The 17,640-nt window shown below is 40.4% G+C and overlaps 1 protein-coding gene and 1 pseudogene across 1 annotated transcript; one reads left to right on the top strand and one right to left on the bottom strand.

Annotated features, from left to right (window-relative positions):
• Nucleotides 1–3,765: 3,765 nt before the first annotated feature.
• LOC126618831 (uncharacterized) lies at nucleotides 3,766–15,246 on the top strand (annotated as a pseudogene).
• Nucleotides 15,247–15,362: 116 nt separating this feature from the next.
• On the bottom strand, nucleotides 15,363–17,340 carry LOC126618832 (uncharacterized). Its single transcript, XM_050287018.1, has one exon. It carries the CDS (start codon nucleotides 17,172–17,174, stop codon nucleotides 15,363–15,365), a length of 1,812 nt encoding a protein of 603 aa, XP_050142975.1. The 5' UTR covers nucleotides 17,175–17,340.
• Between the last annotated feature and the right edge of the window lie 300 nt (nucleotides 17,341–17,640).

The following is a 17,640-nucleotide window of genomic DNA, read 5'->3' as shown; positions in this document are numbered from 1 at the left end:
ATATGTAACCTGCTCTCCAAGTAACAACAAATCAATCCCTTCCCTCCCTTCCTATGTATACCCACTCAACCCCTTCATATTCTTTCATCTCTCTCAAAAGAAAACTACAAAAACTAGCAAAACCATGTCTTCTTCTGAAGTAGGGCTTAATCATGCGAATTAAAAAGCAGAGGCATCCGCTATCTTTACGACGACGACTAGTGGCGTCCCCGGCGTCAGTACGTATGACAGTATGCTAATCTGGGGACTAGTGATAGTGTCAATGAAGATCTCCTAGCAATCTAAGGCCGAGGTAGACACCATGATGAAAGTGACTGTCAGTCCTGACGATCACCAAGAGTGTTCTATATGCTTGAAAGAGTTGGAGGTTGATGAGTCGATGTTATACTTTATATTTTTTTCCTAATTTTAGTATTAATTTATTGGTTATTTTGTGAGAATTTTGATATTTTGCACTATATTTTCAATATAGGACATTCGACTTCCTTTGGAGCAAAAACGTGATCAAACAGACGAACTTTGAAGTGTTTCAAATTGGAGGACGCTTATGAGTCCCTGGCTTCTTTGTGTCCAAATTTCGGCTTTTTCTTATTTTTTGGCGAGAAATAAAGAAGTAGTGCACGATGCTAGAAAGTGATGTTTTTGCGCTTAATTGTGATTTTTGGAGCCCAAGATGACTTATGTTGGGTTCGTGGCCTTCTTATTTTCATAAGAACACTTCTCTAGAAGGCCACGAACCCAACAAAGGTCATCTTGGGCTCCAGAAATCTCAATTAAGCCCAAAAATATCACTTTCCAGCGTGGCGCACTGCTTCTTTATTTCATCGCTAGAAAATAAGAAAAAGCTGAAATTCGGACACGAAGAAGCCAAGGGACTCATGAGCGTCCTTCAACTTGAAACACTTCAAAGTTCGTCTGTTTGATCATGTTTTGCCCCAGAGGAAGTCACATGTCCTATATTGGAAATATAATGTAAAGTATCAAAACTAAGATTATGACAAAATATATAGTATAATATCGACTCATTAGAGGTGCCAAAACCACTGTGATGCCTTGTGACTTTACGCACGGTGGTTTTCACTCGCTTTGTCTCTAGAAATGGCTACCCAAAAATGCTTTGCTTCCTGCCCGCTTTGCAGGTTTCCATTAAGCTGATTCATCCCCAACGGCAACAAAGACGAAGACGACGACGACGACTAAGACTAATTGCATTAAAGCAAAACATGAATCGCATGAGATTATTCTACATTTACAATTTCTTTTTATTCATAACACAAAATTATGTTTTTTGCCTTTGTTCAAAAAGAAAGGAAAAAAACTATGTTTGTTGCCTTTTGTGCCCCAATATATATATATATATATATATATATATATATATATATATATATATATATATATCCATATTTCTCAAGGTGTGACTTGCAATTTTTTTTGTAAAATTCAGGAACACGTATTAACAAAATATATTACTTCTTTAGAAATCATTTTTAGTTAAAAGCACTTCTACTAAAATGCTTCTATCTAGAACTACATCGAAATTTAAACAGAAAAGCAAGTTTTCTTGAGAAAGTACTTAAAGCGCTTCTTGAAAGCACATGTTTTTTTTCCGAAAACATTTCAAGTATTTTTCTTTTTAATTCCAGCACTTTAAAAGTGTTTTTGTGTAACATCCCACATCGTCCATGGGAATGGATCCTATAAGCCTTATATGTATATTCTCATCTTTACCTAGCACGAGGCCTTTTGGGAGCTTACTGGTTTTGGATTCCATCGGAACTCCGAAGTTAAGCGAGTTCACGCGAGAGCAATTCCAGAATGGGTGACCCACTGAGAAATTCTCGTGTGAGTTTCTAGAAACAAACCCATGAGGGTGTGGTCGGGGCCCAAAACAAAAAATATCGTGCTACGCTGAAATCGAGCCCGGGATGTGACATTTTGGTTGTTTTAAAAGCATTCCAAATATGTTCATAAACCCTGAGGACTAATTAAAATGAAAAGATTAGTCCAACCACATATGCTTAAGTTGTAAATGAACCACTCTATATGTAGATTATAAGCTCTTTTTCCTTCCTTAATTACTTCCCTCCAAAACAAGGCAAATTGCTTCTAATTAATTAATCACCCACAAATGTAATTTTGAGATGAATCCATGGCTTCGACATCTCCTTTTCCCATGTTAAACTTCTAACAATTTATTTGTGCTGATTTACAAGTTATTCATCTTTGTAATTGGGTATGAAAATTGTTATTTTGTATGGAAACACACACATATATTAATCATATATGTTTTCTACCCTAAAGCTTTTATGTATCCTTCTCTTTCAAGTTTTGGAAAAATTTAACAACGAAGCATATGTATTTGCCACGGTAAGTTCAAAGTTCAAAGTTCAAAATTTAACAACGAAATATAGTGCTCTTGGATGACCACAGTAAGTTCAAAGTTCGTTTTTCATTTGAATTTAATAAGTGTGGTTTTTGTTGGAACTTTTCCAATTAAGGTTGTAAGGTTGTTCAAGAATCAAGTTAGGATTAAGATTGTAATATCTGGTTAATTAATACTTAAGTCCACAGATACATGGGAACCTCCATAATACATCCTCCTACATTCATTACCAATTACTACTTAAGTCTACAATTTTGCGTAATGCTAGATAGATCAAATTTTTAGATTAAATTTAGAAGCTAAATGATGTATCACCTATAGGAAATAAGCAAGTCCATCAACCCTTAAATAATAATCAAATCATTAACAACCATGTCATATGGTTTACAAACTTTGGTTTTCCTAACATTACCCTTGGTTTTTTTTGGTGGTACACAAGGGCAAGGCTAGCCGACATTCACCTCTCCCAGACCCTGCGTAAAGCGGGAGCCTTGTGCACTTTTACACAAGGGCAAGGATGCAAAAGTTGGTTGTTTTAAGGTTTTGGGGGCCAATGCGTTGCTGCTGTTGGTCTCGTGTCTGTTGCCTGTTGTTGCCACTACAACGATCGCTCGAATGCTTAGACTAGTGACTATTTGATTGCTCGTCCTATTGCTAGGATTGTTTGTTCACTTGGATTATTCATTTGCTCGCTTGCTTGTTCACTTAAATTGTTCACTCTCTGAAAAATGAAAAAAAGAAAAAGGAAGAATTGTTCACTCGCTTGATTGCTTGATGTCTTGTTGTGTCCTCCTAACAGAGTCTGTCTTATTGTATCTGTCTAACAGAGTTTGTCTTGTTGTATACGCTTAATGGAGCTTGTCTTGTTGTGTCCGCCTAATGAAGCTTGCATTCTCACTTGCTTATTAGCAACCTCATGTATACCTCCACGACATTGATAGGGGTGTTTGAAAATTATTATTTACTTTATTGTTTGGGTTTGGGCCTAGCCCTTATAGATTAAGGTTTCTTATGTTTTGTTATCTATAAATAAAGTTTGTAATTTAATGTGATGTGAGAATTAAGTTTGTCACAATGTAATCTTACATGTCATATCTTGGCAAATTTGAAGTGTTATCTTTCGTTTCAATTAATAAAGTTTTATTCATAATTTTATATTCGGTTGATTAGTCACGTCGCGTACATTGATGTTCAACAACTGGTTGCTATTTTTTTTTTCACTTATGAATAAGAGATCTTAAATTTAAATATTGTAAATAACGAGTTTAATACTAATTTACTGTCTCCACCTGTTAGCATAAAATATATCATCGTATTAAATAATTTTTGTTTATAAAATAAGGCAAAGAGGAGGTGTGCATCCGACGAGTAGACAGTAGTGGTTTACAAAAATTTCCCTCCAAGTCCCGCTAAAGAGCTCACGTGACCAACAAAAACTGGCTGTTCCAACGTCTCCAAGTAACTAGAAAGCTCTGGATGAAACTTACACATGGTTCCATGGAGGAGCTACAATGGCGGAACCGGGCTTCAACGAACTGGCTCTCTTGTATCTCTCCGAAACAAACGCCTGAAACCCTCTCTCTCTTCCCGAGCTACAATGGCGGAACCGGGCTTCAACGGCCTCCGCGCTCCGAAGTCCAAGAGGTAAATCCCACGCTCTCTTTAGTTTTCTCGTTTCTCAACGTGTCATCTAACCCTAATTTTCTGCATTTCCGTAACTAATTGTACGTATTAGGTTTATTCTCTAAATCCTTCTTCTTGCTGATGGGGGTTTTGCACATTCTATTGCTAGGACTTCTTTCTGTTGAAATAGTATTCCCGTCAAAATAAACAGAGTCAAGGGACTAGAATAAGGAAATATTGACTGTTCAGTTTAGTGATATATTTATGGTATCAGGTGGAGGAAGAGGAAAGATCAAATAAGTGGAAGTACTTCCTTGAAAATGTAGAGAAATCTTCTCAATCGTGCTCTCCTGAGAATTCAGATAAAGAGGAATTGCAGGTTGAAGCTACTGAGCAGAAAGAAAAGACAGTTTCTGAGAGTGGTGAGGAAGGGAATGATAAAAAGGTCGTACCCAGTGCACAAGGCTCCCGCTTTACGCAGGGTCTGGGAGAGGTGAATGTCGGCTAGCCTTACCCCCATTTATGGAGAGGCTGCTCCCAATGAGGAAGGGAATGATACAATTAGTAAAAAAACTGCTTCTGATGTTTCACCTGAAAGAGATCCAGAAAAGGAGCTTAAACTTTCAGAACAAACAGAGACATCTGAGGTCCAAACGTGGACTCTTATTAGATCATCTCTTAGTTCCATTGAAAATATGATGAGCATTCGTGTCAGGAAGGGAAGAAATATGAAAGATGAGCAGATAATCGTGGATAAAGACCATCTTCCATTCATAGAAGAAGCAACTTCTTCATGAATGGCTTCCGAGGATGACTGTGAGGATAAAATTTGTCTTGATGATGCTTTTAATGAAAGTAAGAATGCCTTCAGTGCAGAAAATTCTGTAAGTGATGGGCACTCTGATGGTGAGAAAGTTGCTGGGACAGGAGAGGCTGTTGATGTTGGGACAGAGGAAGCTAGGGTTAATGGGGCCCCTCCAGAGCCCTTCTTTCCTTGGAAACTAGAACTCGAGTCTTTGTTCATGGTGGAGTGCCAAGGGATCTCAGGGGAGAGGTAAAACTGATGCTTTCAACTTGATTGATTTACCTAAATAACTTGTTTGAGAGGAAGTGCAGTGCTTTCTAAATCTTTCATTGTAGGCATGGCAAGCTTTTGTAGGTGTGAAGGCTTGCAAGAGATCATTTCCATTTTGTGGTTGACCTTAGGTTCCTTTTTTTATTAGACTTACCTGTAAACTCTATAGAGGAACACATCAGTTCAATTCTCATTTCCTTTATTTTTGTTGATAAAACAATTTGTTTTCAAGGGCTTACATATATTCTTATTTCTTGGTTAAATTGGTTTTATGCTGGCCTTCCGTTAAGTACAACTCGAGCAACTAATACAATGACCTGCATTCACTTTTTGTCAGACATGATAAGTATCGTAGCTATTACTGTTTTTGTCAATATTATTATTACTTCGGTAATAAAATATATGCAGGCAATGAATTTCTTTGCAGGGTTATTGTTACTTCTGATGCCTGAGGAAAATGCCTTTTGGTAGGTTTTCAGAGCTCATATCCCTGATCTCTTCCAACTGTATTTTTTAAAATTTCTTTTTTTTCCTAATAAAATGGATGCTCTCTAGTAACTTCTGCATTGTGGATTGGCTATCTATGGAACATAGCATGTTTTGATTTCTGTTTTACAACAACAACAACAAAGCCTTATCCCACTAAGTGGGGTCGGCTGTATAAATCCTGTTTTTATTTCTGTTTTGATTATGCAAATTTGTGTTGAAAGAGTTGTAGATATTTGCTAAAGGAAATAGTCTCTGTGAACACTACATCATCTCAATTCTTTACCAATTTGTATACAGGTGTTCTATGATAATCTGTCTCACTTTTTAAAGTGTTTCATTTGTTTCTTATAGGACTTTGGTTGGTATAATTGATGACTACTTTGATGGCTACTATACTGAGGAAATGACAGAATCTCAGGTGTGTTGTCACGGTTTAGAGTTCTTGAGCAAAAATATATATGATTCTATTCTGATTCACCAATTTATTTTATCACACTTCCAACAGTTGTAGTACTTATGGAGGATTCAGTTATGACCAATCTTCATGAAAAGTAATTATTCTGTTTTATCAGGTGGACCAACTAGTGTTTGAGGAATTGGTGTGAGAAAAATTTCCAAAATTGGGTATGTGTACTTCTAATAATCATCTTAGTAATCTTAATTTTGGGGTGTTTACCTTATATGAAGCAGCGTTTTTCTCATTCCCTCTATGCTTGTGGCAGTGAATCATCTGGATTTCTTAGGAGTCCAGGTGGGATGGATCATTGGACCTTGGTTCCTTTCCATATTTGTGAATATGATTCCTTGGGGAAGTGGTAAGATTTATGTGGCATGTGCCTTGTGGTGTTAAAAAACTTTGAAGAACTGTTCTCTTTAGTTCTCAGTTTCAAGAACGAGTTGAAGTCATGCTGAAATCATGTTGTTCTAAAATACCTACCTTCTTGTTGCTTCCTTTGATTTTCAGTTATTCGAGTTTGGGATGTGCTTCTGTTTGAAGGAAATCGTGTTATGCTATTTCGAACAGCACTAGCATTGATGGAGTTATATGGTACTCTGCCGCAATTCTTCTAACGCTAAATTCAGAAGATATGATTTTGTTGCATTTTCAATCTATCCCTAGGAATGCCATTTTATTATTTATATGTTCCTGCAGGGCCAGCGTTAGTTACCACTAAGGATGCAGGAGATGCTATTACTTTATTGCAGTCTCTTGCTGGCTCAACATTTGATAGCAGCCAACTTGTTTTGACTGCTTGCATGGGTTTTTTGGCTGTAACTGAAAGTAGATTGAAAGAGTTGAGAGATAAGCACCGGCCAGCTGTATTAGCAATAGTTGAGGAAAGATTTAAACAGGGTCAGGCTTGGAAGGATTCCAAAGGACTCGCATCCAAGCTGTATAGTTTTAAGTGTGATCCTAGCATAATAGAAGAGAAAGGTCCTACTGAAGAAGGAAGTACAGATAGAGATGTATCTCGCTCGAAATATGGCTCTTGTAATCTGGCTGAATTCCTTAGTGGCCTATCTGTATCAGAAGTAGATTCTTTACCAGATATTCAGGATCAGGTTGCTTTCTCTTTGCTTCTTTACCTAAAACAATTCTTTGATGTGCATTAGATTTTAACGTAGTCTGTCAATTGTCTTATTAAAACCAAGCATTTTGATTTTTTATTTTTGTTGTGTGTAATGGGGGCTTTGCTTTGTGAGCGCTATTTTGAGATGTGGGTGTGATGTTTGCTTTAGTTAACTACTTTTCAGACATGCTTATAGTTTCTCTCGTTGGAGGTGTCTCATCCTTTCCATTTTATAATTTAATTGGCCAGACTGAACTTTTTGTTTATAGGTTATGGTATTGGTTTCCACTTGTAATTTATTGAAAGATATATATAGGCTACCACTGTGCTACTCCTCTTTTAAGTTTCAATGATTAACAGCTTTTGTGCAGGTCGATTGGTTGAAGGTTGAGGTATGCAGGGTGCTGGAGGAGAAAAGATCTGCTGTACTTAGGTGACCCGCTACTTTAGGAGTTTAAAATTCTGCAGTTTTGGGGGGTATTTTCCTGTCATTTTTTAGAATCTCACATCATGTTTGACTTTTTTATTGCCGTTGTTTTCTTTCACTAATTGCATTTCTTTCCTTTTGCCATCGTCATTGTGAAACTTCAAAGGATTAGTCTCATGCATAGTTCTCTAAATTACCAGTTTTATAATAGACAACTGGCAATTAGTGAAATTTTCAATTTGCCTTTTGCCTGGAATATTGTGATCTTATTTTTATACCTTCTGAAATAATGATTAAGGTGCTCATCGTGGCTCCTGCTCTTTCCAGGGCTAAGGAGTTAGAGACAGCACTTATGGAGATAGTCGAGCTCGATAATCGACGAGAATTAAGTGCAAGGGTAATTCTACTGTTGATTTAGCTTACTGTTCTTCTAGTATTATGTTTTCCTGATGTTCCATGTCGAAGAAATCTGTTATGTTTGCCTATGACGAAATCTGTCCAATTATTGGTCTAAAAATGGTGCTGTTTTACAGTATCTTTAGTTAAACCCCTTCCTCCAGCAGTTCAAAACTTCTTGATGAATAGGCATTTAGGATCAGTCAACACAATATACTTGAAGTTGTTTCGTTATCTTTAACCAAGTACTCTAATATATTGGTTTGAAGTCTATGCTAGTTTCTACTGATTATATTCTGGAGCAACGGATGAATTGTTGGGTTATCTTCAATCTTCTGAATTTATATTATTTGAAAGGGTTAGGTTCAACAGTAATGATGAATTGTGGTGTTTAGACTTTCTGTTACCAATGTGAGGGAGGTTGCATCTTGTTTTTTTATTACCTCACCTTAAACAACCTTGTGTGTACTCATCCTAAACATAGAATAGAAGTGATAAGGAGTTGTATTTTATTTTTTCCACATCAAACAACTTTGTGTCAATCCTAACCGTAGAAGCAATCGCATCCAGAACCTAAAAATTGTGTCAAAAAAGAAATAGGGGGAGATCTGGATTCGAAACCTAGTGAAAATGCTTTTAAAGTTTGTCTTACTACAAAAATAAGTGCTTTCATATTCTCCTTGAGATGGTATTTAGCACCTGCGCATGGTCCTGCAGGTTGAGCAGTTGGAGCAAGAGGTGGCTGAGCTACGGCAAGCCCTTGCGGATAAGACAGCAAGAGACTGCAATGCTTAAGGTTTAAATTAACTCGTTTTGTCATTTGATGGGGGGGGGAGAGCAGAGGGAAGATGATCACTTGTTTTTTTTCCTGTCCAGGTCTTGATGTGGATGGAGCAAGAGCAAAAGGTTACTGAAGATGCCCAACTAAGAGCCGAGCAAGAAGCAGCTGCTCAGAAAAGTGCAGTTAATGTGCTTCAGGTACCTTTATTTTCCTTGATGTCCTGATATATTAGTGTGCTTATGGGATGCATCTTATATCAATGTATTTTATATTGGGATGCCTATTTGAAGCCATCTCCTAACATTTTGGAAGCTTTCTTGCTCTTGGTTGGGAAAAATATTACCGAGAAGACAATGTTGGTCGTTTTCTAGCATTCCTTGCAGCTATTCATTAAAGGAAATTGTGCCCAGTTTTTTAATTAATTCTCGGATCATGCACCATCTCATTATCCTTTTAGCTTTCTAAGAAACCCATATATTTCTGTATAATGCATCACAGTAAAGAAAATGGCTGAATGAGAAAGTTGAATGTTTCTTTTCTATGGAAACTCCAGATCTCATAATCTGAATGTCATTTGTTTTCCATCTTTTAGAACATGAATATATCTATTTCTCAACAGAATAGCGTATATGCAGGAAAAATATGACAAAGCTATGTCTTCACGTACTGAGATGGAAAAGAGAGTAAAAGTAGCGGAGTCGATGTTGGAGGCTACATTGCAATATGAATCTGGTCAACCCAAAGCGCTTTCTCCAAGGTACATGAAAATATCTGTTTCTAGAATGAGCTATATGATGGTTTTTCGGTATGCTATATATAAAAGTTTGGATCCAATATATTTGAATGAATGTTCTACTACAATTGCAGCAGAACTTATATACAAGATTATTACAGACGCATGCAATAAACAAAGGACAGAAAGTGGCATCCATGCTGTCCTTGTTGAAGCAGTCAGTAACCACATGCAGTGGCCTTGCTGTCCACGTTAATAGTGCATACACACATGCTAACCTAGCTGTGAAGGAATGATCATATTCCTTCTGTCCATATTCCTTCTGTCTAGCATCAGAGTAGAGCACCTTTAACACTCCCCCTCAAGTTGGAGTGTGGATATCAATAACACCCAACTTGCCAAGATGTGAATGGAAGGTAGGTGCTCTCAGTGGCTTTGTAAATATGTCTGCTATTTGACGTCTCGTCTGCACATGAGACGTCTCGATCTCTCCCCTCTGAATCCTTTCACGGACAGTATGACAATCCAGCTCTATGTGTTTGGTTCGTTCATGATACACAGGGTTCGCTGCAATATGTAGAGCAGCTTGATTGTCACAAAACAACCTTGCCGGCTCAGGATGATTTACACGCAAATCATTCAACAAATTCCTCAGCCAAGTAAGCTCACAAGTGGTTGCAGCCATGGAGCGATACTCGGCTTCTGCTGAAGATCTTGCCACCGTGACTTGCTTTTTACTTTTCCACGATACAAGTGATTTACCAAGGCAGATGCAAAAACCTGTCACTGATCGTCGTGTGATCGGACATCTAGCCCAATCCGCATCACAGTAGCCAATCAAATTAAGTTGGTTCTCCGTAGGGAATAGTAACCCTTGTCCTGGTGCTTCTTTCAGATATTGGAGGAGACGATGTGCTGCTTTAAGGTGATGGAGTGTTGGTTCTTGCATGAACTGACTGAGATTATTCACTGCATACGTAATATCTGGCCTAGTGATGGTAAGGTATATTAATTTTCCAACCAAACGTCGATATCGAGTCGGATCCTTGAGGGCATCACCACCTGTTGTTGTCAACACTAAATCGGGTTCCATAGGTACCTTGGCAGGTTTTACGCCAAGCAAGCCAGCTTCCTCCAATATGTCCAGAGTATACTTTCGTTGGCAAATGGAGATCCCAGCTTTGGACCGTGCAACTTCGACACCCAGAAAATATTTTAATGGTCCGAGGTCTTTAATTCGAAAACATCCACTAAGAAATTGCTTGAGTTGACTGATAGCTTCCTCATTATTTCCTGCAATGATCATGTCGTCAACGTAGAGCAATACTACAGTAATGGAGTGTCCACAAACTTTAGTGAATAATGAGTAGTCTGCATGAGACTGTTGAAAACCAACTTCTTGAATGGTTGATGAAAAACGTTGGAACCAGCTGCGAGATGCCTGCTTGAGTCTGTATAATGACTTGTGAAGTCGACAAACCATAGTCTCCCCCTGTCGACGATAACCAGGAGGGGGTAACATATATACTTCCTCATGGAGTGCACCGTGAAGGAAAGCGTTTTGGACATCCATTTGGTGAAGAGACCAGCTGCGAACAGCAGCAATGGTCAAGAGACAGCGGACAGTAATGAGCTTAGCAACGGGGGCGAACGTCTCTTTGTAATCAATACCTTCGCGCTGCGTGAACCCTTTGGCGACAAGGCGAGCCTTGTAGCGTTCGATGGTACCGTCGGAATGATACTTGATTTTGAAGACCCATTTACATCCAATGGGGCGTTGGTGGAGGGGTAAAGGAACCAAAGTCCAGGTGTGATTGGCTTCAAGTGCGTCAAGCTCAGAATGCATAGCTGCAAGCCAGTGAGGGTCATGGCGTGCCTGCTCATAGGAGGCTGGTTCAACTAAGTGAGAGACATTGTGAACAAAGGAACGATGAGCATGAGAGAGTCGAGCATAAGAAACATACCTGTGAAGAGGATATCGTGTGCCGGACATGGTGGAAGAGATGGCGCTGGACTGAAGCAAAGCAGCATGATGGGTCTGATAGTCACGAAGGTGGGCAGGGGGTTGTGTAATGCGGGCGGATCGACGAAGGGGAATTAGGGGCAGCGAAGGAGACGATGGTGCTGGTGGTGGCGAGGTAGGAGTGTCTGGGGTTGGAGGAAGTATGTTAGGAGTAGGGTCGTCAGGAAGGGAGGGAGCGGATGAGGCGGGTGATAAGGTAGGTAGATCAATAGTGGGAATGGGGTCTGAAGGTGCAGGAGTAGGGTCGTCATGAGGAACAGGTAAGACCGGGGTAGGGTGGGCAGGTTCTGGTGGTAAGTTAGCAAGAGGGAAAAGATGTTCATGGAAGATGATATCTCGAGAGGTAAAGATGCGCTTGCTATCACGGTCGTAAACGTGATAGCCCTTCTGACCAAGGGGATATCCCAGGAAAATGCAGCGACGAGCACGAGCATCAAATTTGTGTGAGGGAGTGAGGTTGGTAGCATAGCATAAACACCCAAAAACTCGGAGATGAGTGTAGACAGGTAGTGTCCCATGCAAAAGTTTATAGGGAGATTGATGGGAAAGCAGAGGTGTTGGGAGGCGGTTGATAAGGTAACAGGCAGTTTGTACACTCTCTCCCCAGAATTTTAAAGGTAGGTTAGCTTGTAATCGTAAGGCTCGGGCAACATTTAAAAGGTGACGATGTTTGCGTTCAACGACTCCGTTCTGTTGAGGGGTGTGAGCACAGGTGTGTTGAAAAAGAGTGCCATGAGTATCTAAGAAGGATCGTAGAGAAATGAATTCCCCCCCATTGTCGGCACGAAGAATTTTAATGTCACGGTTAAACTGTGTTTTCACCCAAGAAAAGAACGAGTGGATTATGGTTTGTGTGTCAGATTTAAATCGCATGAGATGAACCCATGTGAATCGAGTGAAGTCGTCTACAATGGTGAGGAAGTAACGTGTTCCAGAGGATGTATGTGTTTGGTGCGGCCCCCAAATATCACAGTGGATCAAATCAAAAGGTGCAATTGATTTTATTGAACTGGAAACAAATGATGAACGAGTTTGCTTTGCTAAGGGACAAATATCACAAACATGTGTAGAATGAAAAATAATTTCTGGAATGGTCTGGGATAAAGAGTGAAGAGGTGTCGAGAATGGGTGCCCAAGACGTTGGTGCCACAGTGTCGAGGTATGGTTGACATGGTTGGCGAGATGAGGATTTTGTGTTGGAGTGAGGTAGTAGAGGCCATTAAACTGCTTGCCCAGGCCAATCATCTTCTTCGTAGCCATGTCCTGCACAACACAAAAACCCGGGTAGAAAATCACAATACATTTCAATGCCCAAGTTAATTTACTCACAGACAATAGGTTCACACGAAATTGTGGTACATGCAAAACTCTATGAAGGGTGAGCTTGGGTGACAGTTTAATAGACCCAATGGATTCAATCGCAGCCTGTCCACCATTTGGTAACCCAACAAAATCATGTTGGGGTCTAGTGTGATTATGGATGGGTGATGAGTGAGAAATATGATTTGTGGCTCCGCTATCTACGATCCAACAGGTTGTTGAATGCGGAGAATGTTGTGTACCTGTTGCATGTGCAAGCGGCAGATTGGTACCATTCTTATTGCGAAGGAGGGCCATGAGTTGATGATATTCCTCGGTTGTGAACGTTGGTTGATTGCTGGAGATGGGTACTTTGGTTGCGTCAATCTGAGCAGTTGTCAAAGGGAGTGTTTCAACATTGTTGGAGGCTGGAGGTGTACGCCTATTTCTGGGCTGCACATTCTTTCCGTGCCATTTGTGTCCTTCAGGGAAGCCAATGAGAAAAAAACAACGTTCAACTGGATGTCCTCCGTCACAGTAGCTGCATTTGAAAAGCTTTCGTGAACTAGGGTTGTGGGTGCCATAGCCTCCTTTTGGTGCTGTTGAACGACTGGATTGCATTGCATGGGCAGTGGGTTCACGACGATTCACCACATCCAATTGGCGTTCGTGTTGGAGAACCAATCCATGGACTCGTCGTGTATCCGGGAGTGGGCTCATCATCAATATAGAGCCTCGGATGGTGGAGTAGTTCTCGTTCAGTCCCATTAAGAACTGCATGACTCTCTCTTTTTCTTCCCTGTCTGCATGCGCCTTGGATCCTTCGCATCCACAAGCAATGGGCTCATGGTATGATGCTAATTCATCCCAAAGAGCCTTTAATTTTGTGTAATAATCTGAAACAGATAGCTGTCCTTGTCGGTGTTCGACAATCTCTTGTCGGATTTGATAGATCCTGGAATCGTTGCCTTGCGAGAATCGATCCTCAAGATCCCTCCATGCTGCTGTCGCAGTTTTGCAGTAGAGTATACTGTGAGCAATGTTGCCTTGTACGGATTGCCAAATCCAAGATAAGACCATGTCGTTGCATCTCTGCCAAATTGAATATTTAGCATCAGTGGTTGCAGGGTTCTTGATTGAACCATCAACAAACCCTAGTTTATTTTTGGCGCTGAGAGCAATTCGCATGGAGCGGCTCCATTGTCCATAGTTGTGTCCATCGAGAGGTTGTGAGACTAAAACAAGACTTGGTGAGTCTGAATGATGTAGAGTAAGAGGATCAGATACATGAGGTATCATCTGGTCGCCCATGGTGGCTGGGTTTGATGAAGAGAAAATGGTTGTGTTTGTGGCGGAAGCAAAAATGAGCCTTCCAGAGTCACCAAGATCGGTGCTCTGATACCATATAAAAGTTTGGATCCAATATATTTGAATGAATGTTCTGCTACAATTGCAGCAGAACTTATATACAAGATTATTACAGACGCATGCAATAAACAAAGGACAGAAAGTGGCATCCATGCTGTCCTTGTTGAAGCAGTCAGTAACCACATGCAGTGGCCTTGCTGTCCACGTTAATAGTGCATCCACACATGCTAACCTAGCTGTGAAGGAATGATCATATTCCTTCTGTCCATATTCCTTCTGTCTAGCATCAGAGTAGAGCACCTTTAACACTATACAGTTCCAGCAGTTGTATATGTTCATTCATAATCCCTTTTCCGGTTTAACAATGAAATTTGCAATCCGTCATCTCTTCCATCACTCTTGGTACAGTATTGGTATTGTATACGCATACATTTGTCTAAGTAATGTAACTAATTCATTGGTTGTGCTACTGGGCCATATATTTCTCTGGCAATACCTTATCAAGCTAAAGTGGTTTGTGGGGCTGGGAACACACAGGGAAGCACCACAACAAAGATGGGCATTCTATCATTTGGACTGGTTGGCATGACAGAAATAAGGTATATAGTTTTACATTTTCTGTATTGATCGCTAGGTGCCCGTTATGTTCATACCAAGACATAGTTGAACCGAGGTTCTTTAAATCTTAACCCGGTGCATGCTTCTAAACCCATTTTAATTTCTGTTTGTAACCCCCTCTCTTTTTTTTACAGGGATCCAGTGACCTGAAATCACTGAATCAACAGAGAGAACCGAGCAGTCCAAAGGAGAAAACTGGCGAGGAGGGGAAAGACCAGGTAGCGGAAAAGTGATGGATGCCCCTTTCATTGCCATGAAACAGAGATTGAAGCAGCTGCTGCGTATTTGTTTGCTTTCCTCTTTGTATTTATATAGTGGTGGCTGAGGGAAGCCAGCCATCAATCTGTAAACTTGTCAATTTTCAGCAGCGGGTTCTGTTCACCCCTAGACGGTTAGAATGTAAAGCATATTAGTTCTTTGTTTAGTGGTCATTTGTTTACAATAATGACGTTTAAAATCAGTTTTGGCCTCTGTTAATGATATCATCGTCATTATCAGCAAGTAGGAACATTCTTTCTTTGTTTATTGGATTCAGAAAACCGAATAAGAATAACTGTAATTCCCGGCTCTCCTCCATTAACGGGTCGGAGCCGGAGATGATGAAGCCATTTCTGTCTCATCTGCCTCGACTACATTCTCTGTATGCACTGCCTCGACTACGTTCTCTGTATTCTCTCTAAACTTTTTGTATATGTCACTTTTGTAGAATTTAAGCGTTCTCATCAGCAAAATAAGTGACGCGAGAGCTGAAATAAGTGTTGTTGCAGTCAAAACTGTAAACGACAACTTATAACATCGAGTGCCAATACATGTTAGATCCTGGCCCTTGATCCTGTGCAGACCCAGCCTAGCAAGCTCCTTCTCTGCCTCTCTGTCATAGAGCATTCCGGTGACCCTCACATTGAGTAGATAACTCCCGAGGGGACTCGCCAAATGTCCACAATTGAAGAGGGTGGAGTAGTACTTCAACCCGAAAACTTCAGAAATGATTGCCAAAGCCAGTGGTAACTGAGCTCCGAGAGTAAACCCGACGATGACTGAAGCAATGTACAGGGAACCAGGGAATGCAAAAGCAATGAGAAGGTAGGCAATGCCTTCTAGTGTAAGAACAACAGTGAGCATAAGGGGTCTTGGGATTTTATACCTCGTCAGTAGGATTTCGGAGACGAAACCGGAAAAGATTCGGCCGAAGAAGTTCCATATGCTGATGAGTGACACAAATGTGTTTATGGTCTGAGGTTTGTAACCCAAAGCTTCGCCAATTTGGCCGAGGTTGTCGGTAGCAGTGAAGCTCGATCCGAGTCCAAATAATGTTGCAATGAATATGAGTAGCATGTCAATGCTCAAGATTGCTTGTAAAATGGTGTAGTCTTCTCCTCTTGGTGGTTTCTTGAAAATGTTTGAGAACAACGACGTACCTTTCGGCTTGATCTCTTGATCCAACTCCAGTTCTTGTGGTCCTTGATCTGGTTGTCCTTGTTCTTGTGTTTCCTCTAAGGCTATTCGATGAGGTTCTTGTTTCGTCAGTGTCCAGCTGACTAACTCCTCTCTGATGATAATCAAGAGAGGAATCAAAAGCAGGAAGCAAACCACCGCGGCGGTCATAGCTTGGGCTGCCCGGGGGAAGACAACCGATTTCTGAGTCAGAGTCATTGCCATGAGAAACAAGGCAAGAACAATCGACACGTACAGAAAGCGAAAAAACACTTTGAGTTGTCGTTTTTGTTGTTGATTTTCAGCAGCTGCTGTGATTTTTATCGGACGAATCGTGCACAGAAACACAACTGAGATTGCAGCTGGGAGCCAACCGATGAGAAGAATCAGAGCTCTCCTGTCCTGAAATCCATACAATGCTAGATATATTTGGGTGATGATCGCCCCACTGAGGCCGATGTACCCTTTGAGGAGGCCGATCATGATGCCGCGGCTTTGTGGGAAGTTTTTGACGCAAGTAACCATAACTCCTGTGTTCACAAAGCTCAGAGAATTTGCTGCAATGCACATGTAGACACACATGTGCCAGATTTCTGGCTTCGCGATCTTTCCCGTGACGCCTAACCACATCATGAAGTAGCCGAGGAAGTTCATGGCAGCCCCAATGAGGAGCACAAACCACGTTGGTGTTACCTCGGCTATTAAGCCTGCGAAAATGCCGATGTTGGCCCCAAGGTCTTTGAAGAACCCCAGCAGGTTGAGGGTTTCTTGGTCATAGCCAAAGGTGGTTTTGAGCTCTTTGGAATAAGTTCCAAACAGATAAATTGTACCTGAACCAGACATCACCATCAATGAAGCGAAAACGGAAAACCATTGGCTTTTTGCCGCGAAAAGTACGAAACTCGGTAGATTTCCGGTGCACCCAGTTGATGGTGTTGGTGGTGCCTCACTCATTTTGCTTAGATCTCAGTTTTTGGTTTGGGAGGATTAGCAAATGGATTACGTGTTTTACCATGAAAACATTATTTCTTGCTACCAATAAAAGAAACCAAAATCAATATTCACTTGGAAAATTGTTTTTGTTTGGCATTCTTAGGCATTATCCTTAAAAAAAAAATCTTAATAATTAGTTTAATCTTTTTATGTTTTTCTAACAAGATTTGGAGATTTTCTAGTATATTTCGGAGTTTTTACCGTTAGATTCTTGGTCAAAAATCATGATCCAAATGCTAAAAATCCAAAAGTATAGGGTACCTAGAGCACCATATAATTTTCGTCAAATTAGTTGCATATTTTCAGGAGCCTCAGAACCACCAAACTGCAGCAAAAGGACTTGGATTCTCTGCCCTCCCATTTCGGTGTCCTCCCCGTGCCCTCCTGTTTTGTGTGGTCACGGTTAATCCATGCTAACATTTTATAT

The sequence above is a fragment of the Malus sylvestris genome, chromosome 4 (genome assembly GCF_916048215.2).
Source record: "Malus sylvestris chromosome 4, drMalSylv7.2, whole genome shotgun sequence".
Lineage (NCBI taxonomy): Eukaryota > Viridiplantae > Streptophyta > Magnoliopsida > Rosales > Rosaceae > Malus > Malus sylvestris.
The sequence above is the reverse complement of the archived record's forward strand: the minus strand, read 5'-3'. Positions and strand labels throughout refer to the sequence as shown.

Excerpts from the sequence above, each read along its gene's own strand:
- LOC126618832 (XM_050287018.1), bottom strand. The coding sequence starts at position 17,174 with ATGAGTGAGGCACCACCAACACCATCAACTGGGTGCACCGGAAATCTA.